Source organism: Osmerus eperlanus, chromosome 22 (assembly GCF_963692335.1).
Source record: "Osmerus eperlanus chromosome 22, fOsmEpe2.1, whole genome shotgun sequence".
Lineage (NCBI taxonomy): Eukaryota > Metazoa > Chordata > Actinopteri > Osmeriformes > Osmeridae > Osmerus > Osmerus eperlanus.
The window spans coordinates 10,517,426-10,543,195 of NC_085039.1; the positions used below are offsets into that span (position 1 = coordinate 10,517,426).

At 49.4% G+C, this 25,770-nt stretch overlaps 2 protein-coding genes across 3 annotated transcripts in view; one reads left to right on the forward strand and one right to left on the reverse strand.

Annotated features, from left to right (window-relative positions):
• Positions 1-9,582, reverse strand: part of LOC134009183 (B-cell lymphoma/leukemia 11A-like) — a 64,848-nt gene extending 55,266 nt beyond the window's left edge. Inside the window, exons 1-2 of the mRNA XM_062448909.1 lie at positions 9,297-9,582; positions 5,409-5,807 (exon numbers count right to left, since the gene is read on the reverse strand). Of these exons, the coding sequence (XP_062304893.1) occupies positions 5,409-5,807; positions 9,297-9,351 (454 nt within the window). The 5' untranslated portion in view covers positions 9,352-9,582. The remainder of the gene's footprint in view (positions 1-5,408; positions 5,808-9,296) is intronic.
• Positions 9,583-11,428: 1,846 nt separating this feature from the next.
• Positions 11,429-24,326, forward strand: cep170ab (centrosomal protein 170Ab). Of its 2 annotated transcripts, none has more exons than XM_062447834.1 (20): positions 11,429-11,489; positions 12,766-12,841; positions 13,088-13,231; positions 13,356-13,445; positions 13,529-13,607; positions 13,861-13,919; positions 14,511-14,664; positions 14,979-15,116; positions 15,227-15,667; positions 15,854-16,248; positions 16,340-16,468; positions 16,611-16,743; positions 16,927-18,441; positions 18,644-18,887; positions 19,087-19,195; positions 19,486-19,650; positions 20,297-20,385; positions 20,812-20,905; positions 22,168-22,219; positions 22,491-24,326. In XM_062447834.1, exons 3-20 carry the CDS (start codon positions 13,127-13,129, stop codon positions 22,772-22,774), a joined length of 4,275 nt encoding a protein of 1,424 aa, XP_062303818.1. In that variant the 5' UTR covers positions 11,429-11,489; positions 12,766-12,841; positions 13,088-13,126; the 3' UTR covers positions 22,775-24,326. The 2 variants fall into 2 exon arrangements, with proteins under 2 accessions (XP_062303818.1, XP_062303820.1); XM_062447836.1 differs by lacking the exon at positions 11,429-11,489 and adding an exon at positions 12,591-12,639.
• Positions 24,327-25,770: the final 1,444 nt, after the last annotated feature.

Here is a 25,770-nt window from a genome sequence, read left to right on the forward strand (position 1 = left end):
CACCCACACACCCTCACACACACACACTCTCTCACACACACACTCTCTCGCACACATACACACTGCCTTGTCCACACACACAGAAAGTCACATCCTCTCACACACCCTTATACACACACACACAAACACCCACAATCTCTCTTACACACACAATGGCTGGTCTCACACACACACAAACACACCGACCCACACACACACAAGAATTGTCACTATGAGCATGAACACCAAGACGCACACACACTCACGCACAGCCACACACACACAGGCCAAGCCCAGTGATGTGAACAGCTTCTGACAGGGCAGTGATAGTGGAGCTACACACTGAGAGACACTGACCAGCTGCACCCTAACCCGGGATGTGTGTGTGTGTGCCTGTGTGCATGCATGTGTGTTTGAGTAAACATTTAACACACTATTTTCCTTTGACTGTCTTCCTAAAACATTCATTTCTTTCCATACAAGAATTGACAGGGAGTGGTGAAAGCTAGTTAACGACAAAGACATTTCCACCGGCGCCACATCTAAACCACACTGAGCCGTTTCCCTCCACTGAGTCCGCAAAGTAAAGATGGCTACTTATTGACCTGCGTCAAAGGCAGCTTTCTTCTGCTTTTTCTCCTTTTTCTCTCTCCTCAGAAGAAAAAAATCCCCCCCCATCTAAAAATAAAGTAATTAACCTGCCGGGGTTGTGCTGGTGGCGGCCTGGCGTTGGAGGGTGACCTTTGAACCCCCCTTATCAGCAGGCCTGTCAGAGTATTGACAGGACAGGAGGGTGTTTATTTCTGGAGGGGAAAAAAAGGGGTGATTTTTCATCTCCGCCGTAACAACAAGCCTTTCTCAGTACTGCTGGGCAAATATGCATTTGATTTGATTCATCAAGTTAAAGGGGAAGCTGATGTATTTATGTGTGTGCGTGTGTGTGTGTGTGATACCGTCAATTGTGTGTGTGTGTAAGAGAGATAGTGGGTGTTTGTGTGTGTGTATAAGGGTGTGCACGAGGATGTGAGTGTCTCACTCCATAGGAAGAACGAGAGGTAGAATTAGGCATGGCATTGGAATGAGAGGTGAAGACATGCCGATGAGGCTTGAGCCAGAAGCCTCCCAGTTCCTGGTGACCAACCAGAAGATACCTGGCTGACTGACTGGGGGGGGGGGGAGAAAGGGAGGGAGGGAGAGAGAGAGAAGGAGAGAGAAAGGGAGGTGTCCAGGAGTGGTGGTGGGGGGGGGAGACTGGAATAGGGATAATATACTCTTGACAGCCCCCATCATGGGCCAGCTAAGCAGCAGGGCCACAACACGTTTACTACAGACAAAACACAGACACAGGGCCGTGCGTGTGTGTGTGTATTCATGTGTACACGTGCATACGTGTCTATGAGAACGAGAGTGAACGAACAGAACACTGCGTGTGTGTGTGTGTGTGTGTGTGTGTGTACGTACGTGTGTGTGTTTTCCTCCACTAGTCTCCACCTGAAAGGCCCAGGGCTACAGTGCTGGGTTGTTACAGACAAACAGTGAAACAGGAAGGCCCAACCAGGAGCCCTGAGGACACACACACACACCAGGTCCAGGTCCAGGTCCACACTCTGCCACCACATATAGAGCACCCCATCCGGGCCCCCTCCCCCCCCCCACCAGCCCCCCCCCCCCAGGCTCAGCTCCCTGTGCCAAGTCTGCCCTGGCAGAAGACACAGAGGGCTATCCTGAGGTAGGGCCTGCCAAGTCAAAGACCCTTTTATGTTCTGCCTGCACGCCCAGGCTCGTAAAGCTTTAACAAACACGCCGGCCCCTGACACACACACACACACACACGTACACAAAGATATCCACAAATACTCACTCAAACACACACACACACTTACAAAGACATCGACAAAAACATTGAAGAAAAAAAGCCATAAACACACACACTCACAAACACACACAGACTCACACACAAGCTATAGGAACAGTCTCAAGAACTGGAATACACTCAAAGACACAAACTCTCCCCCGACAACAAAGATTTGTGAATCTCTCTTGACATTGTTTGTGGTTTTAAAACTCATCTTCAGAATACAAAATCTTTCCCCATGAAAAATTCATCCGTGAAACACCACTACTCTCTGCAGTTATAAAATGACCAGTGCTGAGTGGATATGCATTTACAGCAAAACACAATTACAGGCCCGGTCTCATTTCCAGGTGTCTAATTACTTAATAATAAGCTGATGAAGTCATTTAGCTGCTTGGCTAAGTGACATTCACGTATTTCGGCAACAAGAGAAAAAAAAGCCTCGATTTTTGGAGCTGATAGCCCAAACAAAGAGACCCAATTCACGCGCACACGCGCTACACCAAACACACACGCACACACCAACACACACTCGCCACGTTAAAACCACAAACGAGGGGGAAAATATGTCACTATTGAAGCCAACCCCCCCTCCCTCCCTCCCTCACCCCCTCCACCCCCCTCTGACAGACACCCCCCGCGACGGCAACGACGGGAGGGGCCGGAAAGATGGCACGCTGCCAACGCGCAGCACCCTCCAAAATACCTTTGTCTCTCCCCACACACACACACACACACACACACAGACACACACACAAACAACACAGCGGTAGGGCAAGCCGGCACAGGTGACGAAGATACTGGGGCGCAGCCCTGCTATGCTGTGTTGCGACACACAGGGCGCTCCTTGATCACGTGCCTCCTGCTTTCTTCGGGGGAAGAGACGTGCCTGCCAGGAGGCTGGTGGTGTATTGATCGGAGGCCTCGTTACGATGGAGGCTCGTGGGGAGGGGGAGGGCTGGAGGACGGAGGCTGTCAGAAGGGTCGGAGCGGCAGACAGCTACTGTAAATAAAACTGGGGGTTTTACGCTGGGAATGAGGTGGTGCTGGCGTTTGTTGGCTGGGTGCTACCTTACGGTACGCATGCAAGAGCACGCCACACACACACACACACAGACAGACTGGTGTACTGAATCTGTCTAGGCAGCATCATCTGCTCTATTTGTAGGAGCAGTGCAGTCTGGAGACTGGCGATGTGTCTCTGTGCATATCTTACATTGTTTATCATGCAAATGAACAGCCACTCTGTTCTGTCTCTCCATCGGCCCACAGACACAGCCTCTACCCCAGCCTCTACCCGAACCTCTACCCCAGCCTGTACCCCAGCCTCTGGCCATTAATATGAAACTTAACAGCCCCCAGCCCCAATTCTGGCTTGAACCCCAACTCCAGCTTCAATTCTGACTCCAGCCCTTGATGTCCAGCCCCAGTGAACCAGACTCCACACCAGGAAACACTTCTCAGAAACCCCAGACCCAGATGCCTCCCATGGTCTATCCTAACCCCAGGCCCAGTGGCCCCTCTCTCGGTCCCTCTCCACAGCCCTAACCTCTCCCCAGCCCTAACCTCTCCCCAGCCCTAACCTCTCCCCAGCCCTAACCTCTCCCCAGCCCTAACCTCTCCCCAGCCCTAACCTCTCCACAGCCCTAACCTCTCCCCAGCCCTAACCTCTGCCCAGCCCTAACCTCTCCCAAGCCCTAACCTCTCCCCAGCCCTAACCTCTCCACAGCCCTAACCTCTCCCCAGCCCTAACCTCTCCCCAGCCCTAACCTCTCCCCAGCCCTAACCTCTCCACAGCCCTAACCTCTCCCCAGCCCTAACCTCTCCCCAGCCCTAACCTCTGCCCAGGCAGGATCCCATCTGTCACCCATACATCTGCCTCGACAGGGTGGCCGCTCATGCTGTATGTCAAGCAGCAGGATCATGTGTGATGTGTGCGCGTGGGTCATGTGTGTGACATGTGTGTGGGTTTGTTCTAAAAGGAACGGTGTCACCAGTTCCTAGAACAGACTGGCTATGGGTTACAGCAAGGCAGGGACTGTATAGGGGTGCATAGGGAGAAGGTATATTGGGACAGACAGACAGGCAGGCAGGCAGGAAAGAAGATAGGCAGGAAGGCAGACAGATAGACAGACAGGAAGGCAGACAGACAGACAAAGCGAGCGGTAGGGGACTGGTCATGCTGAGGAAACATGGCAGGTCACATATGGAACAAATGTTGGGGGGAGGGGGGCAGTGTCGGTATGGATCTGTCATTCTGTTTGTGTGTGTGTGTGTGTGTGTGTGTGTCTGCCTGCCTCTGCCAACATCATCCTAGGTATGAGCAACAAACAGCACTAATCCTCAGCAGTCTCACAGAGAGAGCACAGGCTATCGTTACCACGCTTCGCGGGGAATATTCAGTAAAACCTGTAGCATTTTCCTCAGCAATTATGTCGTTTGCTAAGCTTCTCCTGGTGCCCCCCTGCCCCCAAACCCTCCTGACCCCGCCCCCTCCCCCTCCCCCAATACAGGATGTGCCCCTGGGCCCAGTCAGCTGTTCTGACACGCTCCCCTCTCTCGATCAGACCACCGAGCGAAACGCGTCACATGACACGGCCGCAAGGTCTCGAACATCAGGAAGTGCGTTGGGTATTTATAGTAACACGTCAGAGACTAGCGGCGGCTGGGTGCTACACCGGACAACAGGCCAGGAGACGCAGAGGAGGGGACGCCCCGTAGCGGCTAAATAACGACAACAACAAAAACGTCGACCGTCCAATACATGACGGTTTTGCAAAACAACGGCGTGGTGACCCGTTTCAGCGTTGCCGCCCCGTGCTCAAGAGCGTTCCACACGTCCGTTTGTTTGCGAGAGCCGCGGCGTGCTTCTCGCTCGCTTCATTTAGCTGTGGCGGACGACCACTGTGAGGACTCCTTCATTAAGGAAATGAAGAGCGCCACTGCAATTAGTGGTCGTTGGACGCTTCAGATAAACACGTTTCTTCCATGACAGTTCAGTATAATTAAATTCCTCTGGATCTTCTCCTTTTCTCCTCCCCCCCCTCCCTTCCCCAGTGCCAGAGTGAGAATTTGCAAGGGTGTGTTTGAGGCAGAGAGATACGACCGAGCGGGAAACCACAGAGAGATGGAGAACCATCTGGTAAAGCCACATGAGAGGGAAGAGAGAGACAGAAAGAGAAGGAGGGAGACCAGAAGATCTGCCCTCATCTGTGGCGATGGAGCCGAGACAAACGGGGGGGGGGGGGGGGGGGGTGAGGGGGGGGGAGTCTTTCTCTCTCTCACACACACACACACGGCACACACACTCCCCTGTAAACACGTGCACACGCTACATTTCAGACAGTCAAGTTGGCCGTGAACGAGCCATAACCTTTGAATCCAGCAGCAGGCGTTTCCCATTGCAACAGCTACCTGACCTGAAGGAGCCAAACCCAGGGGACTGTGACAGCCCAGCTCCTCCGGATCACCCTCACCCCCCCCCCCCCTCCCTCACACCAACAAACCATAAACAGCTGTTTCCAGAGGAGCGGCCATTTTGACCTCCTCCTCCTCCACCCCCGGCCATCCTCACCTGTGATATTCTCCTGCTTGGGGATTATTCCTTGCGGGGGCGCCGATAAACAATCCCTATCGTCGCGCGGCGACACCTGAACGGCCGGCTCCGCCGCGGCGCGCCGCGGCTGCTGCAGGCGTCCGTGGGGCGAGGGGGCGGGGAGCGGCGAGGCTAGCGGGGCGGAGGGCGGGCGGTCCAGGGGCTTGTCCGAGCACAGCCCTCCGCGGCACTGCCTCCTCTTGTGCTCGATGAACAGCAGGATGTCGGACAGGGGGAAGCGGGCGTGGCACTGGCCGCAGGTCAGCAGGTCCTGGTCCCACTTCGGGGGGTCTCGGACCCCCCTGCCGTGGTGGTGTGGGCCCAGCCTGGGGGAGTCCTGGGGGTCCTCGTCTGGACCAACAGCCGACAGGGGCTCAGCTGGGGTCGGGGAGGAGGAGGGAGAGGAGGACGGGGGAGGGGGGAAGGGGGAGGGGGAGACTCAGTATGCAGATAAACAAGCCATGGATCTCATTAGATTCTAAAGGAGTAGCCTGTACAGATGAAGGGGAGGGGAAGGGGAACCGGCAGATGTGGAAAAACTCTCGACACTCGAAAAAATCCTCACACGTCGCACACAGATTACGTGTGTGCGATACAGTCAACCGTGGAACACGCAGTGCAGAGGGGAGATTGTAAAAATGGTGTCGATCCGTACAGGGCTCAGTCGGTAATCGTGGTGGAGCGTTATAGAGAGAGAGGAGGGGAGCGCGGAGATTCGTTTGTCTGTGATGTCGGCTGATGTGAATGATAACATCACATTCATTTCTGTTACTTGGCTACTGTACTGTATATCACCACTGCTACTGTGAAAGCCCCAGAGAGAGAAGGGTGTGTATGTGGTGTGTATGTGTGTGTGTATGAGAGAGAGAGAGAGAGAGAGAGAGAGAGAGAGAGAGAGAGAGAGAGAGAGAGAGAGAGAGAGAGAGAGAGAGAGAGAGAGAGAGAGAGAGAGAGAGCTTGAGACAATACAGTAAATCATACTGATAGTGAGATCTATATCTAAGTCTTATTACATTTTCATTACTATTCTACTGGCACTGTCCATCTCCTTAAAACGGTGTGATATTATCATATTATTCATTGTGTTATTATACATAACATTAGGAAAGAAAGAAAGAAAGAAAGAAAGAAAGACTGAAAGAAAGAAAGAAACAGCACACAGTTTCGATAAGCTGTGACACTGTTCAGCTTGCAGCCGAACGATTAAGTCGCGCCTTGACCCTCTTTATTGTGGTGCCAATCTCGTTTTTTAATGAACCTAACACCTCAGAGAATCAAAAAATAGATTCTAATTTGAGTTCAAAATGATTGGACCCCATTTCGTTAAAAGTGCTGGGATCTCGTGAACTGAGGTTAGACATTGAGGGGCGAATGTGGAGTAGGTCCCAGAAGTACAGAAGGAACGAGCATTTAAAAGAAGTAATCTAGCCACGGTAAACGACATCGCCGCCCCAACTGGGATGTCGAGATAAGATGTGATGAATTCTTGCCGCCGGTCGAACCTTTAATTCTATGTCGGGTCAGACGAGACGATGGTGAGGGACTATGCAAGATAGCTCTATACCTGTATGTTGGACTGAATTAAAGATGAGGGAATTCTTTCCTATTTTATGTGCTTATCTCGAGAAGCTTCTGCTCTGGACAGAGAAGTGCAGGGCTAGGTGGGGAAAAAAAAGGTTTTCTTCAAACCAAATAATCTCATTTTTGATGCAGGAAACAGGGAATTGAATAACTTTCAAAACTAAATATAATCCTCTTTTCCAAGATCCAACTATGTAGACCTGCAAAGATGTCGAAAAGAATGTAGGCTAAACGTGATTAACTGTTGGGCTAACTATGACCCACTTGTAGTATGATAATAGGACAGTAATTATTTGGTGTAGGGCCTATATGAATTCATTAACATGCAGTTTATTCATCATGACAATAAACGTGCAGGCTGCATGTCAATATGCTATACTGTAGGTAACCTACTTTAGAAAATGACAAGGAATTCAATTAAATTAATAATATTACCAATTCAATAATGTAGCCTAATCCCAAATTTGCAAGTTGTCTGTTTCTGTTATCATGCATTTGCCATATTCTTATGATGTATAGTCCCTTGTGTGCATGTGGATTTTACTAAGCATTCAGCCATTACAATTAGGCTACCTTATGAGCATAGTCAAATCCAATTGAAAGATTTCGACGTGACGTCCTATTATCATAGAAATGGGGCTAATGTGGGGTGAAGACGATGCAGCAATACAATCTATTACTCAAGAGGAAAGCATGGGATATAAGGTTTAGACCCGAATGCAATGATACTATATTCTATCTTGACCCTTACAAATAAAAATAAATAAAAAACGAACATGTTCTCTCAGTCAACACATTTTTAACTGTGAAATTCGTGAACAGATTTGATCATTTGAATAATCTTTGAACTGATATGAAATACACGGCATCACATTGCACATCAACGACGGTAACAACCTAGTAATTCACTTTCGTTTCCTTGTCGATCCATGGGGAGAATGAGACTCCAATACGAAAACTTGAAAGACAAGGAACATCAGATGTAGGCCTACGACCGCGTATGTCTCATAAAACTGACGGACGAGCTTGGTCAAGCAATGTAGATAAAGCGATAAAGGAGATCAAGTTCAAGTTCATGGAAGCTGTATGACTACAATCATATTCTGCCCCCTACTGGTAGCATGTAGAAAAAAATACCTTCAATTGAAGGCATATGTTAAGAGAGTATAATTGGTGTCCACGATGATCGGAATGGCACAGCGTATACATAACGTTTTGGAAATGTTAGGACAAACTAACTCGAGTTGGAAATACCAATAGCTTGCTGTGTTATTTCCTATGAATTTAGAGAAGCTTATTTCTCGTGTTTGGCTATGGTAATAAAATCTCCACAAATGAGAGACCGTGCTGTTCTTCCTGGGCACAACATGAGACGCTAAAGCACCCGGAACACAGCGACGGAAAATATATGTAAAGGCAATAGAAATAAAGTAACAACGTGTTCTCCCTGTGCATCTAAATCCAGAAATGTCATGTGAAAACTCTTACCTCCCGGTTGCCCATTCAGAGATACACGTTAAACGCAGAAACGTTAAAAGATGTTATGTTAACGTAGGTAGTAGCCTATTCGGCTAAGCCTAAGTGAACGTATATTTTCAAAGATTATACGAATAACGTCCATCCTCACATTTACTAAGCTGTAAATATTAAGGTTTATTGACGGCTGGTACTGGTACGGGAGAATCCGTGTTTCGGAGACTCAGTCCTCAATCACTGGCAATACTCCGCACACGAGGTCTGCGCTGCAGTGTAGCGAGTATGTAAACATCGCTTTTCCACAGCACAGGCAACGAAAAAGCCATTCAAATATGTAGGAACATAGGCAAATGTGGGATTTTTCGTAGAGGAATATAGTTTGCATTTGGCGTACCTGGTCGAGAACTAATTCTCCAAGCAACCACACCGACCTATAGGTCCCTATAGCCAAGGCAAAGGTCTCTCTCAAGCCCTCTATAGTCTCGGCTAGGCTACTCTATACATGCCCTTTAATGGCGAAGGAAACCTGTGTTAAAGTGAATGTTACACAATTCCAAGACGAGACTTTCATTAAATTAATATTTTCCAAGTGCTTGCAGCATTTCACGAAGCCTATAAGCTTTCGCATAAGTTACTCAATTCAATGAGAGAACGAATTATTGCGCTGTAAAGTTATATCCACTTGACCGCGGTGCGCGTCGGCATGTCCCGTTGACTATTGGATTCTTCGAGGAAGTTGTTTTCGGATGAGAGGCTGTAGGTTGTCACATACTTCTACAATTATGAATGATGTTATTTAATTCTACTTACGCGAAAACTCCCGCTTGCTCAAGTGCTGCGGTTTGCCTTGCTTGCGGCGAGACATGACGGGTTAGTGGTGTCTTTCAGCTTAGTTCACATTGGTAGAGCCGTTGCACAAGGTAGAGTCCAAAGGAAATATCTTCATAGATGCGTTTGACATCCAAAAAAAAGAAGGAATTATAGATCATACGGAGCGGACGCGCACGGTACGGGCTGTGCGGAGGTCTTCATGACTTTTTTGAAAAGAGAGAGGGACGGGGGTATGGTAAAGCCCCCCTGAGCTGCAAGTTCAAGTGCGGACGTGACGTTCCTACGAACTTGAACGTCAGTAGATGGATGGACACAGACATACAAAACAGGGGCAGGGCGAAGCCGGAGAGAAGGGGGGGAGACGGGGTAATAAAAACCAATGGACAGGCATTACGGTCTGCATATGAAATAAGAAAGAGACCCCGAAGACGCCAATGGACAGAGAGGATCAGGGGGGCTGGGCCAAGAGATAGAGAGAGAGAGAAAGAAAGAGAGAGAGAGACATACAGAGAGAGAGAGAGAGAGAGAGAGAGAGAGAGAGAGAGAGAGAGAGAGAGAGAGAGAGAGAGAGAGAGAGAGAGAGAGAGAGAGAGAGAGAGAGAGAGAGAGAGAGCGTTACAATATACATAACCATGTTAAATGGAGGATTAAGAGCCAGAAAGGCTATTGGTTATGAACACAATGCAGGGGGTAGTATATAGTTTTATAAAAATGGCCAACAGGAACAAACAATTGATTGTAAAGAGTGGTCATTACAGGCCAATTTTAGATGGATAGCGAAACATAGTTACACTGAATGAAAACTGCACATTTATGTTCATCCATACGCCTTATAGATGCATTTAGGGCCAGCCTAAAATAGGTTTTACAAATAAGTTAATGCATCATCACCATCATCAACGTCGGCTAACATAAATCCTTACGGTGAGAATGTGGAATGAGATGTTTGCTTTTTCTAAAAAGTGCCAAAGTTGTATTACAATAGTTTGCAAATAACTAGTAGGCTAGTATGCGAGTCAATAATATAAAAATAGAATTATAATCATTTGATTTCCTAACTTAGACAAGGATCCTGGGGGAAACTCACATGTACAACAACTACAACAAATAGTCTGGTCACACCATAAACCCAGCGTAATTAATCCAACACATTTTCCTCTGGAAAAAAAGTCCATCTTTTTCAAACCCATAGATTTGAATGACAATGTTGAAACTAACTGTTGCAGAACGCTTATTTTCTAGAGATGTAATGGCAAACCCGGTCTGTAAAAGCTGCCATGATTGCTCCTATAACGTGCAAATAAACTTCAAGACCATTTCTAATCAATAATATTGTACTCTCATGGACCTATATATATACTTCAGAGCTTGACAAACCCAATTTCCAACAGACTATTTTTTTTAACACAACTACCCTACCTAGTTGTTCGGTCGTATTTCATTAGGAACTGCTTCACATTAGACTGTCAATCGCACCAATTTGAAGAGCGTCTTCCAAGGCGCACATGAGTAGGATGTTTGTATTCAATTGGATGTCAATACGAAGTCGCCATCTAGTGGTCATTTGCAAACACTGCAGAAAGTAAAAAAGGAGACCCTCATTGCAGACTGGTAGGCAACCAGCCACTATGTCAACATTGGATGAATCCATAAACTCCATTTGCACAATGTTCTGTAGAAAAGAAGACAAATTAAGTTATTGGCATCCAAGCTCAGTCATATAGAGAGTTTTCGGCTTTGCAAACGAAAACAGGTCAAACATACCAAAAAACAACTTTTTACATTTTCAACATTATTGTCAAAATAACAATTGGCTTTTCGCAAATAAGGTAGGCTACTATCCATCGTGATCAAGCTACACACTACGTTAGATTAAGTAATGGACAGGGTACCACACACAACTTCTAAGATCTGGTAGCCTATTCTCCACGCATCCTTCAACGTGCGTACGCAAGAAGATGCGCTGCTTCTCTTTTATTGCGTAACATGAACTGATGGTAGCCTTTCGCTGCCCTGCGCTGAAGCTTTCAGGGACGTAGCGCCACCTAGAGGCTAAGAAAGAGAAGCTTCGGGACATGGGCTGGGCAGCGGCTTCACTGCACCGTGCATAAAGCCTTCACTGGATACATAAGATATCGGATGCTGAATTATCTGTAGCCTACCTCATAAAGGGTAAGATGCATGTTGATTATTTTTTCCATCCAATCACTACCACGCCCATTGTTTTTGTCTTACGGTTGGACACAAGATACGGCGCAGAGAAATGAACATCTTTCTATTTGTGTCCGGGGAGAATGTCGTCCATAATGATACAGCCGCGGCTGCACATATCCTGATATTGGTGACTTATCTCACGTGATGATTATTATTGTTAATCCTTTTAAATAGCCCTTATTTCTAAATAGGCAAAACGTTAGAGATACACGGCGAATGTTGTCAAACGGTTACAATCAATAGTCTTGAGAGCTGTCTATCGGAAAACAGAGAAAAAACATGAGATATTACTTGATTCGATGGTATCAAGAATGAGCATCCCTACATGCTAATATTGCTATTTTTGACCATTCTCAAGCGAGGATAGACCTGTGTCGTTGGTTACCGTGTAGGCTTATTCATTTTAAGGTATCTGCCTTTATGTTTAACCAAAGGCCAGAGGGTCATGATTAATGCTCACACTGTGGCATTGTAGCCCGCAAATGATGAGCTGTCATCTGCGATTGGATGACAGCAATCGAGAGAGGAACGGATAGTCGACCAGCGTGTGTGTTCAAGCGAAACACTGAGCGCGAGCTGGGCACAGGAACGAGGCTGGAGAAGGGTTAAGTAGGCCTTTTCTTTCAGAGAGAATCCGGCCTGTCACGTTCTAACGATACACTCTGCCCCAGATATGACAGTGTGTGCGTAATTAAATCTTACTAACTCGCTGATGGGTCTTTTCGAGGTAGGGTGAGTCAGCTAGTGTAACCTTCAGGTTCTGCTTTGGAAGAGAACTGAGCGTCAGGGCAAAGTGTCATGCAGTCCGTGTCGTTGCTTAGGCAGACATGGGACTGAAAGTAAAATGAGCACCATATGGCTTTGGTTCTTGGAGCATAAAACTAGGTGACAGTGTGCACTCTCTCTCTCTCTCTCTCTCTCTCTCTCTCTCTCTCTCTCTCTCTCTCTGTGCACACATCTGTGTGTATGTATTTGTGATCTGTGTCAGCATGTATGTTTTGTGTATACATGAAAGTAAGTAAGTGTCTCTCTCTGTCTTATCTTGTGTTGTGTGTGGATTCATCTACAGTACAACCAAGCAGTCTCTCTTCTAGAATCCTATCCATCTGTAAGCCTTCATGTCTAAGTGGCCTATTAACTTTCCTGTTGAGTACTCAGTGTATAAAACTGCAGCATGTGCAGTACAATGTATTATAATTGTTTACTACCACTAACCCCTATCATGTCTGTTCAGGGTGGAACTCTAGGTTTGGTGACCTGCAGACTCTGACTAACTCAATTTGAAGGCCGAGCAGGATGTTCAGCACTCAGTAAGGAATTATCTAATTTCTAGAGGAATGGAGACTGTGTTTCTGTAATGTATTGTTAGAAACACAGTGTGGAGTTAGATAGGCATGGCGGTATGCTATGGTATAGGTTCCGATTGACTGCTGACAGATTTTCTTTCTTTTTTCCTGGTTAGGATTTGAAAATAAGTCAATTTAGACTTTTGCTACATGTGTCAGTCCTTCACTGTGGGTGATTGTACATTCTCTGAGATATACTGTGATGTATAGGTTGTGCTAAGGGTCAAAGGTGACAAGTGGACCGCAGAAATGAGTTTGACTTCCTGGTTTCTGGTGAGTGGCGGGGGCACTAAGCACCGCCTACCCCGCGAGATGATCTTTGTTGGCCGGGACGACTGTGAGCTCATGTTACAGGTGGGTCAGACTCACTACCCCCGATGGATTATAATCTTGGCATTTGGATTTTGAACACATGGTAATCTGGAGTCGTCGGGATTAGGGTGGATTATAGAGATTGACTGGATTATGTGTTTTGTAGTCTCGCAGTGTGGACAAACAGCATGCGGTGATCAACTATGAGCCAACCACAGACAAACACAAAGTCAAGGATTTAGGAAGTCTGAATGGGGTTAGTAAGATCATACAAAACAAGATACTTTGGTGTGCCCTAATTCAATGTTTACAATTTGTCAACATTTCCTTTTTTCGCAGACATTTGTGAATGATGTCAGGATTCAGGAGCAGATGTATATTACATTGAAGATCGACGACAAACTGAGGTTCGGCTATGATATCCTTTGAGTGTTGTATTCATGCCATGGGACAACCCCTGCAGTCAAATGAATACAAACCAGCGTGTAGGTACAATAGGATAGCTTAATCTGATTCCAGCGACTTCAAAAGTAGCCTTCCTCAACTTCAAATGCCTTTGTCTTTCTTACTACTCCTGATACACAACGGATTAAGTAGTCTGTTCTGGGTGCTCGGGGGCTCTCTCCTGTAGTGACTAAGCTCATTCAGTTCTTCTCCTTAACCCGTCTCACATACCAACCTGTTCACGGTGGTGCGAGGAGAGCTCCTGATCCCAGAGGAGGCGCTGAAGGTCAGTCGCCTCAAACCCACCGGCTTTAGTGGCCGTCAGAAATACGCAGTAGAAAAAGCCTTAGCGTGGTATTTTTCGACGTCAGTGGTCTTGCTGGCTGAAAAGGAGAATGGCAGATTGAGGCAGCTTTGTTTGTACCGAGATAGGCAATTCATCTGCAGCGTACCCAGTCCATTCACTCCACCTCAAAACGGTACACAGCACACAGGAAAATATAAGGGAAGCAACGAACAGCAATAAATTATACAAATGTTTGGTTGTAAATCAAGGAATTTGGTATTTTTGCGGAATTTTGATGAAGCCCTTGTATTTTCATAAAAACAAATACACTTTGAATGGGTATTGTTTTTTAATGATGGATTGCACAGCGAAGTACGTAACGCAGTGTTCAACATTACACATGACTCTATGTCCAGAGCAGAACTGAGGAACGGAACGGGAGTTGACACAGCCTCTCATACTGAACGGAACTTTCCTAGACAACACGCCCACCACTGTAACAGAAGCGGACAACCCACTTTTGCGTCCTCAAATATCCTCCTCTCTCCTCTCCGTCCCTGTGTCGTCGTGTTCTCTCTCTCTCTCTCCCAGCATGAGAAGTTCACCAGCCAGCTGCAGCTGAGTCAGAAGCTTCCGGAAGCGGAGGCCTCCAGACCGCCCGAGGTCAAAGCCCCCGCTGAGGCAACGTGTGAGAGGGCCGCCGCCATGCCTCCCGACGCCTGCAAGGGGGAGGACAAGCTGACAGGTGAGGGGGCGGGGCTTTGCAGGGACCACGGAGGGGGCACAGATGGTAGGCGGTTGGACGTGTCACACTGGGCCTGCGTTGTCAGCGTAGGATGTCGACTGTGTCTAAATGTATTAGGTGGGTGGCACCTGTGTTTGTTTGCTAGTTTGGAGTCCAGCTGTTTTGTCTCCCAAGGTCTTTTTCATCTGCATAAAAAGGCACTTATAGGTGTTGAATTGCATCGTACAGCAACGTGGACATACTGTAGCAGTGTTTTAGTATTTGAGTACATTCGTTGACCAAACGGACACTGAGCTTTGGTTATGTTTTCCCAGGGGACATTGCGGTTCTGAAAAGAGGCACACCTCTGTACGGCCAGCCTGCATGGTGGGGGGATGGAGACGCTGATGATGAACATTCCGGAAAGCAGGATGGAAGGACGTCTGAGAAGAAGGCAGAGAGGGCAGAAGGAGGTCTGTTCTGTTCACTTCCTCTCTCCGTTCGGACACGATCCGACTAAGGTACACTTCAGCACGCCGCCACAACACTCGGTTGAAATCTTTTTTTGTTTCCTTTCCCAAAGAGCCCAAGAGGGCAAACGCGGAGGCCCAGGAGAACGGCCTGGGGGCCTCGAGCCAGGAGCCCAGTTACTTCGAGATCCCCTCCAAGGACAGTCTGGCAGCGGAGGAGACACCGTCGAAGGACACAGAGGCGGGAGCCGCCCTGGGCTCTAACTCCGCCCTGGCACCCGAGGCCTTCACCATCCAGTTTGACTCGGCGGCGTCCAGTAAGGTCACCGTCAAGGACCGCGCCGGGAAGATGGCGCCGGACCAGAGACCACGCCCCAAGAGGGGGGCGGGGGAGGAGTTGAGCGCCCTGCAAAGCGCCATGGTGGCTGCAGAGGTGAAGGTGGCCGATTGGTTGGCCCAGAACGAGCTGCCGATTGGGTATAAGGAGCCGGTGGCCGAGGACGACGGGGAAAGTGTGAAGAGCGATGTGCCTGTTCACCTCAGGAGCCTTAAAGGTAAGAGCGAAAACATTCACGTGAAAAAAAACCTGCTAGACATATCTTAGTTCCTATCCTGGAGAAACTATCTCTCCCTCTCTCTCTCTCTCTCTCTCTCTCTCTCTCTCTCTCTCTCTCTCTCTCTCTCTCTCTCTCTCTCTCTCTCTCTCTCTCTCTCTCTCTCTCTCTCTCTCTCTCTCTCAGGCAGCAAACATGAGGACGGTACCCAGAGCGACTCGGAGAACGCCCTCGGGGAGCAGCGGAGGGCGGCCGCTCTGGAGGAGCGCTCCCGAGGACTGTGGGGCGAACGCCTCGGGTCAGGGGTCAAGATCCGCGAGGGCCGTGCCAACGTACCCGAGGGCCTGTTCGTGGAGGAGGACAGCCCAGCTCGCCGGTACCGCTCGTCGGCGTCCAAGGTGCCGCCGGTCGGCGGCGAGTTGGTCGAGAGGAGGAGGGGCTCGGCGCCGTACCGCGACCCGCAGGCGGGGGAGGGCTTTCGCGGTCGCCACGGAGACGACCACAGCGACAGAGGGACCTATACTATAGAGGTGGAGAACGGCGACCACGAGGAGGAGGAGGCCAGGCGGATGATTGACAAGGTAGGGGGACTGACACAGGGCGTTGTGGGAACCGTGCACGGTGTGGTTCGAAAGACGCTGACTGTTGTCTGAATGTGTGTGTGTGTGTCAGGTGTTCGGGGTGGAGGACCAGCAGGCCCTGTCCAGGGTTGGGTGTGGCGAACGCCAGAGAGACAGCAGGGGCGGGTCTCAGAGGCCAGGCTCTGGGGACAGGGGCAAGCCTGGACGCATGGAGCCCGGGGTGAGGTGGAGTCTGGTGTCTGTACAGGGATTCTCTCTCACTCTTTCAAAACAAGATGCACGGAGACTTCTTCTTTCCAGGAACCAGCCTGATCCCTGTACCGGTCTGGTATTAGTGTCCCTGTGTCTCCTCTTCTCCCCAGACTCTACCGGAGGAGCTCATGGTCGGAGGGCCGCGGTGGGTTTCTCAGTGGGCCACTCTGGCGGCCAGCCACATCCGGACGGATCCGGAAGGTTCTGGCGCGGAGACCCACGTTTACGTCAGCGAAGACAGAGGTACTGAACTGTGGTACAATCATTGTGGAGATAGGATTTATTGTCTGGTGAGATGAAAAATTGTTATGTGTGTATTGATGTACACAGAGAACCCTAACCCTAAAGAATGACACCACACCTGTAATCAGTCGTTTCCCTGACCTTTCCCGATTGGTTGTCCTTTGACCCTAACCCTCCCCTCAGCTGAGATCAGCGAGTCCAGCCACTCGCCCTCCATGACCTCCTCCGGCTACACCGAGCGCAAGAGGAGGACCCTGCCCCCGCTGCCCTCGGAGGACCCCGCCATGGGGAGGAGAGCCCCGGGCCCCGGCGCGGCCCCGCGCTCCGACGTGGGGGAGAAACAGGACACGGAGCTCCAGGAGAAGGAGAACCAGGAAGAGAGGATGGGGAGAAGCACGGCCAAAGTGGCCCAGGTGGGAGGGGGCGGCGGCGGAGGGGCCCAGGGCGCGTGCACCCGAGGAAGCCCCAAAAAATCCTCCCCAGCCAAGTCGCAGGAGGGAGGAAGCCGGAAGGCGGGGCAGACGCCGGGGGCAAAGCTGCCGCCCAGGCCGATGACCAGCGGGGAGAAGAGGCTGGAGGAGGCGCGGCGGAGGAGGAGAGAGGAGGAGAAAGCCAGGGAGGCCTCTGGGAAGCCTCTCCTCAGACAGGAGAGCTTCACCGTGGAGACGCCCAGCGCCAACGTGCCCCATGAGCTCATACCGCGCATCGATGCCAACTCGGGCACCAGGGCACCGAGCCGCCCCGCCGTGGGGGGCCTAGACAGTGCCACTCTCCAGAGGGACTCGGAGGCGGTGGCAGCCTTCCTGGAGACGACCGTTTCGGACCAGGGGGACCCGCCCAGCCAGTCCATGGAGGGGTCAGCGTCGCCCGAGTCTGACGTGGACACCACCAGTACCGTCAGCCAGGCGGGGGGCAACGGAGGGCGCAAGGTGGTTCAAAAGAGGCGCACCCTAGCAATGCAGCAAAAGGAGCGAACGGTGGTTTGCTCTTCCACCAGGGGCCCCGGGGGAGCCAGGGACGCCCAGGATCGGAAGCCCAAGACCAGGGCCTCGTCTGGGGGCGCGGGGGCCCGTCATGCCTCCCAGTCCAGCCGTCCCTGGACCTCTCTGGACCTGACGGATGACGACATCAACTCCAACAGCCTACTGTCTGACTCCCAGACCTCCATCCAGGAGGTGCGCTCCCACAGTCGAGCCCAGGCTGGGAGCAACACGGTGGGAGCTAGCACCAAGGCTAGCCGGGCAAAAATTTCCCAAGCCACCGCGACTGGTCCCTCCAGTAAACCCACCACCCTGCCCAGGCCCACTCGGGCCTCGCTGCTGAGAAGGGCCCGGCTTGGAGACTCCTCCGACACTGAGATGGGCGACTTTGACCGCATGTCTGTTGCCTCGGAGGCCTCCACCGCCAGCTCTGCGTCCAGAACGGGGATGGTTCGGCGGGGCCTGTCCAGAATCGAGGCCCTGGCTCAGCCCAGGAGGCCCAGGGTAGGCTCCCCATCGGCCCAGAGCGACTCGGAGGCCACCGTCACCCGGAGCCGGGGCCTGGGGGCTCGGAGCGTCGCTGGCGACTTTGCCAGTCGTCAGGGTGTCCGCGGTGCCAACTTGACTGCAGTGGCGGTGCCCAGGGCCAGGGCCAACAGCGCATCCAAGCTGCCAGACAAGTCGAAGGGCGCCCCCTATGGTCAAGTCAGCCCTGCAGGTAACTGGCAAGCGGTCACTTCAGGGGCCATTTTCCAGGCACAGATTGAGAGAGCATGTGAATAAAGATTACTGAATTCTTAGTCCAAGATTAGGTCTAATTTCTGTCTAGAAAGCAGCACCATATGAACATTGATCATTACTTAATCAGACCCAAATCTAAACACGGCCTCTAACTCCGCCCATGTCTCCCCCCCCCCCAGCCGGAGGTCGGTGGCGGCGTGTGCCCGTGGAGTACGCCTCCACCTCCGAGGACGAGTACGGCTCCAACCGCCACCCGTCCAAGCACGGCCACGCCCGCCCCTTCCCCGCCACCAGGGTGGCCCAGCTGGGGGGCTCGGCCCCCGCCACGCCCAGCCCCGGGGCCGTGTCGTCGCTGAGGCAACAGTCCAGAGAGCAGGAGGAGTACATGAGGGACTGGACTGCCCACAGCGAGGAGATCGCCAGGTATGGACAGTCTGTTTTCACTTCTCCCTCCGGAACGCTATCATTTGATCGCTTGATAAAGAGGGGGTTAAGGTCAGAACATACTTTAAAGGTACGATAAAGAGAGATAAGATCATGTAGGGAGGGATAGTCATTAACCTACAGGAGGAAATGCTATTTATTATGCTGTAGCGCCGTGTCTCTCTGTGGTGTGTTCCAGGATCAGTCAGGACCTAGCCAAAGACCTGGCCATGCTGGCCAGAGAGATCCATGATGTGGCCGGAGAAATTGACTCAGTCAGCCCTGCAGCCAATGACCCAGGAGCAATGGTAACCACACACACACACAAGTATTCACACACAAACCCACTAACACATATGTATTCACCCTGACACAAACACTCACATATGTATTCACCCTGACGCAAACACACAGGCAACCACAAACACACATAACACACACACACACGCTGTAACTGAGTTGCACCTCGTTCTGTGGCAGATCCCTTTCCAGCCTGGCTTTCGTCTGTAGAGCCCCGGCTCTTCTCAAATAACCAGATCGTGTTACAGCTGGTCTTGATGACGGCGAAAGTTAAACTGTCGCCTTCCTTTCCCCCCAGTTGGAGGATCGAGTGTTCGACGAGAGCCTGGACGTGGGCGGCGGGCCCTCCTCGGAGCGCAGCGGCATTCTGGGAACGAACGGCCGCCCGGTGGAGCTCCGCCCCCCCAGCAGTAACGGACAGGGCCCCCGTTCCATCAGACGGCAAACCTGGAACAGAGACGAGGTCTTTTTAACGACACGTTTATCAATCGTTCTATCGATCGATTATCGCTTTGTTCTGCAGTCGTGGTTTGTTTGAGCTAGGCTTGGAAGACCGGTTGAATGCTTTTTGTGTCCAGACAGCAGCAAAGTTTGACATTTTGGCGATGCAGGGTTTTGTTAGTCAGAGAGGCATAGCAGAAGTTCATGTAAATCCTGCACCGTAGAAGGAGGCTGGAAAAACAGACCAGACCAGAAGCCAGAGAAATGCCTGAAAGTGATGAATCGACGTGTGTGTACCATAGCTCACCACTAGAGGGAGCTCCCCTTATGTCAAGTCAAATCAGAGTCACGACAGACTGAACTCTTCAACCTGGCAAAACTAGTTAGGGTAACAGGGAAAAAGAACTGTCTATACAGTCCCCTTTGTATGAACAATAGACCCTCTTCAAAAGCCTGTGTGTCTGGACATCAACCATACAGCAGTTTACGAGCTGCACTCGTCCTCCAGGACTGGGGACAGGGCTTCTGATCATCTTGTTTTTTATCTTTTTCTTTCATGGTCGCATCCTAATTTGAGTGTATCTGCATGTCCTAGTTATCCTGACGTGTTTTTCACTCGAGTGTGAGGTTACGTAAGTGATCCCGCTCCTCTGTGTTGTGACCCACAGGCGGTGTTGGACAGTTTACTGGTAGCATCTGTGACTCAACTCTCCTCTCGGATACGCCAGTCTGTCGACAAAACAGCGGGGAAAATCAGGTGAGCAACAACAACTCTCTCTCTCTCTCTCTGTCACACACACTCAAAGATATGTGGAATGGAGAAAGATGAATGCTTACGCGATTGATGGGAAGCGGGTTATGGTTTTTGACTTCTTTTTGTATTCAGTGGAAAATAAATAAGACATGCTGTGCTTAGAACAGGATAGAATAAAGATTAATTTGGGATAAGAGGCAGGATAGGAGGACTTGGCAGAGGCTATAGTAATTAACATAGTATGACTGACACTTCACAACAGTTACCCTGACAACATACCTTTCCGCGCCGTGTTTTCAGACTTCACATGACAGCATGCAGTTATACAATCAATTTCAAACAAACTAGATCACCTTTATGGTTTTCTCCCTCTTAATAATTCTTTTCTGTGAGAGACACGTCTGATTTGTTTTGATCGTTCGTCCGCAGGATATTATTCAAAGATAAAGATCGAAAGTGGGACGAGATCGAGAGCAAGCTCCAAGCTGAACATGACTCTCTGCTGCTCAAGACATCGAACAAGGTGAGGATCTCCACTCCCTCCTCTCCAAACCCTCACAGCTTTTAGGGGCGCAAAAATTGGGCGGTAAATATTTGACACGTTTCTCGTTCCATCAGGGTGGGGCTTGTGTGTTTGGTTGTGAAGCTCCACCTCAGGGCCAAACTGCTGCATAAACCATGAGCGTTTAGACCAACAAACATCTACGAATACGATACGAATACGATGAACTTTATTGTCCCGCTCAGGAAAAATTTGTCTTGGTCTCTGTGGTGCGTCATAATGCAGTGCGTCCGACTAGATGTTGCTGCAGGCTCCGACATGTTGAGGTGGTGGCAGAAGGTTTGGGATGGAGGGATGGAGGGATGAAGGGATGGAGGGATGGAGGATGAGCGGGTGGGGAGGTGGGAGACCGAGGCATAGGATGGAGGGATGGGAGATGTAGGATGGAGGGATGGGAGATGTAGGATGGAGGGATGGAGAGAGTGAGGATTGAGGAATGGTGGCCTGAGAAGTGATGAGATACAGGGGTGAGGAGGTAAGTTGGGTGGAGTAGATGAATTTAGCAACCCCACTTTTTAAATCAAGGTAACAAGCCACTCCATGACATATGACAGTGGCCATATTCCAGGCCACTGTCATCCCTTGGTCATAATAAAGCATTTTAATAGCCTATGAAATTAATTAGCTTTGACAGACCAATATATAGTGTGGCTTCTCTCTTTTTCTCTCTATCATTTCCCTTCCCTCCCTCCCTCCATCTCTCTCTCTCTCTCTCTCTCTCTCTCTCTCTCTCTCTCTCTCTCTCTCTCTCTCTCTCTCTATCAAACCCACACATTTGATTATTTACCAAAGCAATTGCCTTAAGTGCAGACACTTCTCGTAGGGATAAAAACCGTCAACTCCTTCACTCCTTCTGCTCCTTACAGCCTCTGCCCCTTTCTTTGCCAGTCTCACTCTGACAGGAAGCGAAAGCACCAGGCGGCCATGTTGGATTAGTCTGAGAACTTGACTTATTGGCTGTTGTTGCCGGTGCAAAGATTAAGCCCCAAAAATATCGCCCTGTCTCAGGGCCAGGCTCGTAAACTTGGACTTTAGCACACCTCCAGGCCCCGGGCTACCATTCTGGATAGGTTTATTCGCTGGAGTGGTCCCGGTGGTGAAATACGATTACTGAGTTTATACTGCCCCCATTCCAAATGTCCCTCTGTCATGTGTCTGTTTATGTCTTGGATTGACTCCTCGCCCCTGACGGATGTTTTCACCTTCGACTTGTTTCCTTCCAGGAGATCTCAAACGTCCTTCAGGATCTGAAGAGAGTGGAAAGGCAGTTGCTGGGTACGGATCTCGTGCTTGCCTCTTGATTTTGTCTTTTGCCAACTCTGAGCATTAGAATATCTCTCAGGTTTGATATTATACAGGCTTTCGGTAAGTCACACCAAAAGCATCCATAGTGGGTGGGTATAGCTCCGTGGTAGAAATCCCCCTGAAGTAGCTTTCGATACAAAAGCATCTGCTAAACAAACACACAATATTATCCTATCCAGGGCCCAACCCTAACCCTACTCCAACCTGAATCCACATCACCTGTGTCTGTGTCTCCCAACAGTCATTGACGTGATGGTGGACCCAGACGGCACCCTGGACGCCCTCACCAGCCTGGGCCTCACCAGCCCGCTGATGTCCGAACAGAGGCTCAGTCCTGGGGGACAGGGGGCTGGCGCGGTGGGCCTCCCCTCTGGAGATCCTGGGCCCACCAGCACCTTGTCGCTCCCCTCAGGGGCCACCTCGGCCCCCTCTACCCAGGCGGCGGAGAGGGATCTGGGGCTCCACTTGCACAACAACCTGAACGCACCGCCGCCCTCTGGGGCGGAGAAGAACGCCACACCCTAACAGGTGACGAAGCAGAGGACCGACAGAACAGCTGTGACTTCTGAATGCTCGCGATGAGGAGCCAAGTAAGATGCCGATAGAACACAGAGGAGCCAATGATGTTGCAGTTAGAACACAGAGGAGCCAATGATGTTGCAGTTAGAACGCAGAGGAGCCAATGATGTTGCAGTTAGAACGCAGAGGAGCCAATGCGGTTGCGTGTAGAGTGGACCTTACGCATCCTGTTGATTATTTGTATCCAAACTAATCTCATCTCTTAACTAATCATTTCCGGTCTTGGCAAAAGAAGTGTGGAAATTGCTTACTCTGCCCTGCAGAGTTTAGTAAACGGGTTATTCTGCATAACAACACATATTAAACATACAAAACATATTTTCTAAGTGTAAAGAATGAATTCGAGAACTTGGTCATGATTTCTACAGAGACTTTTGTCATTGCTCCTACTGTTACTGTTGTGTTTTATTCTCAACAATCAATCTCTGATATCGAGCTGGAACGAAGCTGTGAGGATGTCTGCCATTTTCAGAGAAGAAACGATATGTTCAGAAAGAGTTGTTCAAAAATGTTCCACCATAATCATACGTAGTCTACCTAATCAATATTATGAATATAAAAAGATAATCTTGTTGACCTGTAGCACATGCACCTTCCCAAGCTTGTTTAGATATTCGACCTTTCCTTAAAGAGGCTGGAATCAAATATTTATTTGACGGAAACCATAGGCTATGTACAGCATCTGCTTGTCTACCACCTTTATATACTCCCTGTCTATGCCTTTCTCTGTGAGGTGACCTGTCTGTCTGAGACTAGCGTATCAAAGATCAAATATACATAACCTGATGTAGCCTCGCAGAACGTGTAATATAACGATAATTATTCTTATTCTTAATACATCACAAAGTGCCCAGTATCATTACATTTAGTCATTTAGCAGACACTCTTATCCAGAGCGACTTACAGTAAGTACAGGGACATTCCCCCCGAGGCAAGTAGGGTGAAGTGCCTTGCCCAAGGACACAACATCATTTGGCACAGCCGGGAATCGAACTGGCAACCTTCTGATTACTAGCCCGCTTCCCTAACCGCTCAGCCACCTGACTCCCTGTATCCCAGTCCCAGTATCAGTCGCTGGTGCTGTACTGTCGGCTGAAGAAGCACCCATGGTAAAACAGTTAAAGGAATGTAACGTTTGTTCATTTGCATCATTCAAAAGCCAAGATCATTCACATGGGCCGAAAATAACGTAACTAAACCAAACCCATTGTCATGTTTCATAGCAGCGTTTACACATGAATGTAACCTGATCGAAACTGTTGATGTCTCTCAGCCAAAATAACTTTAATAAAGAAATAGAATTTTGTGCTTGTTAAGTATGTGTCCTTTCGTGTTATTTCAAACCATCAATATATTTTTTTTGGGATGTTTTGTATAATTGTTTTCCAAAATGTCATAATTTATTGTTTTGTAATATTATGTGTAATAGTACAATATTGTTAAAATTTACTAAACATTGAGTATGTCTAATTTCTAATAAAACGCATGATAATCAACACAGGCTTTGTTCGTATGAATTCACAAATGTGCTTCAATTGTTTGTTTTTTTCTTTTATTTGTAAGGCTTGTGAGATTGGCTTTTTAAGATTTCAGTCACGTTACGTCCACTGGAAAGTTCTCCAGGCATCACTGCCTCCCCATTCCTGCGTGCGTTCTCCCCCCACTAAGTCCTCCTCCCTCAGCCTCTCGGGCCCCCACGCCACCTCAACCATCCCCTGTCTCCCTCCAGTCGCAGAGGAAGACTAGCCACAATGAATACAATGGCTCTGGGAAGCTGCAAGGCCCACTGTTAGCTGTTGCTGTTAATTGTGTGCCCTGAGATATTCTGCTCCACTTCCTTAATCCCTTACTCTGGGCTGACTCCCTTGTGTCGTACAGCAGCGTGTCTGCTGAGGCGCGTCCCCGCCAGCCCGCCTTCCAGACTTCCTGTTCAGTGTGGGAGAATGCAGCTGTTTAGAGGAGTTGCTCGGCATTGGGCTGTGCTCAGTCGAAGCCCCTGGTGAATTGACACGGTCATGAAATATTCAGAACCGAGTGCGACGGTCTCGTCCTCTTTGGTTTTAGAGGTGCACAAGTTAAAATGGTTGAAAACAAAAGAATGTGGTTCGCAAACGAGATCCCACTTTATTTGGGGTGTTTCGAATCCATAATGAAATATGAATCATTACCACAGCACGATAATGACAAACTCTCATAACTTCATATGTGTGATGTGTCATCGCAAGTTAGATGATGATGATTAAGCACATTTCCTTTCTCACGCTAACCAAGACGTGTGACAGGAGCGATCATGGGAGTGCCGCGGAGACATTAACATAGTCTATATCGGCTATCGATGGACACGTCTTGCTTGTGGTCACTTGGAGGATTCAGGAGAACAGGTTGAAAGTGCTCGGTTGGCAGTTTGAAAATGCAAGCAGGCAGTAGGAGGGACGGAGTAATTAGTATGCAGTGCACAAAAGCGTTTCAGTACACACGCTGAAAAAATGTATTAGTATTGTTACTCCTGGGTTTGGAGAAGTAGAGGTAACATCTTTGTCAAAATGTACCCATCATTTTCTTAAGCAAAGGTTGCATATACCCAAAGACAAGAGAGATTTCACCCATTAAAGTCAAGTTAGTTATATGGTATTGATGGTATGATGGTAGAACAGTTAGCGTAGTAAATCAGAATCGTCATTGCAAAATCTATTCCACTGCCCCAGGCAAAGTCCCATAGAGGCGGCATAAATTGTTCAAGGCCCCATAAATGTTGTCATTTATTTTCTGCCACCGCAGTGTTTATGCAACACACACACACACTCAAACATATACTCAACAACAAAAGATCATGTACTCTGTGTACATTCATGCTGCCATTTGGACTCTGCTATTTGCTATTTTCTGACAATCTGCCGTTTGGGAGTTTTGTACACACATAAAAACACCCTGAGACGAAAGTT

Bases quoted from the DNA above. Each gene is read 5' to 3' on its own strand.
- cep170ab (XM_062447834.1), top strand. From the start codon at position 13,127: ATGAGTTTGACTTCCTGGTTTCTGGTGAGTGGCGGGGGCACTAAGCAC. The intron at 13,608-13,860 runs ATATCCTTTGAG...AACCCGTCTCAC, and splicing joins CAAACTGAGGTTCGGCTATG to ATACCAACCTGTTCACGGTG. The intron at 15,117-15,226 runs GTCTGTTCTGTT...CCTTTCCCAAAG, and splicing joins GGCAGAGAGGGCAGAAGGAG to AGCCCAAGAGGGCAAACGCG.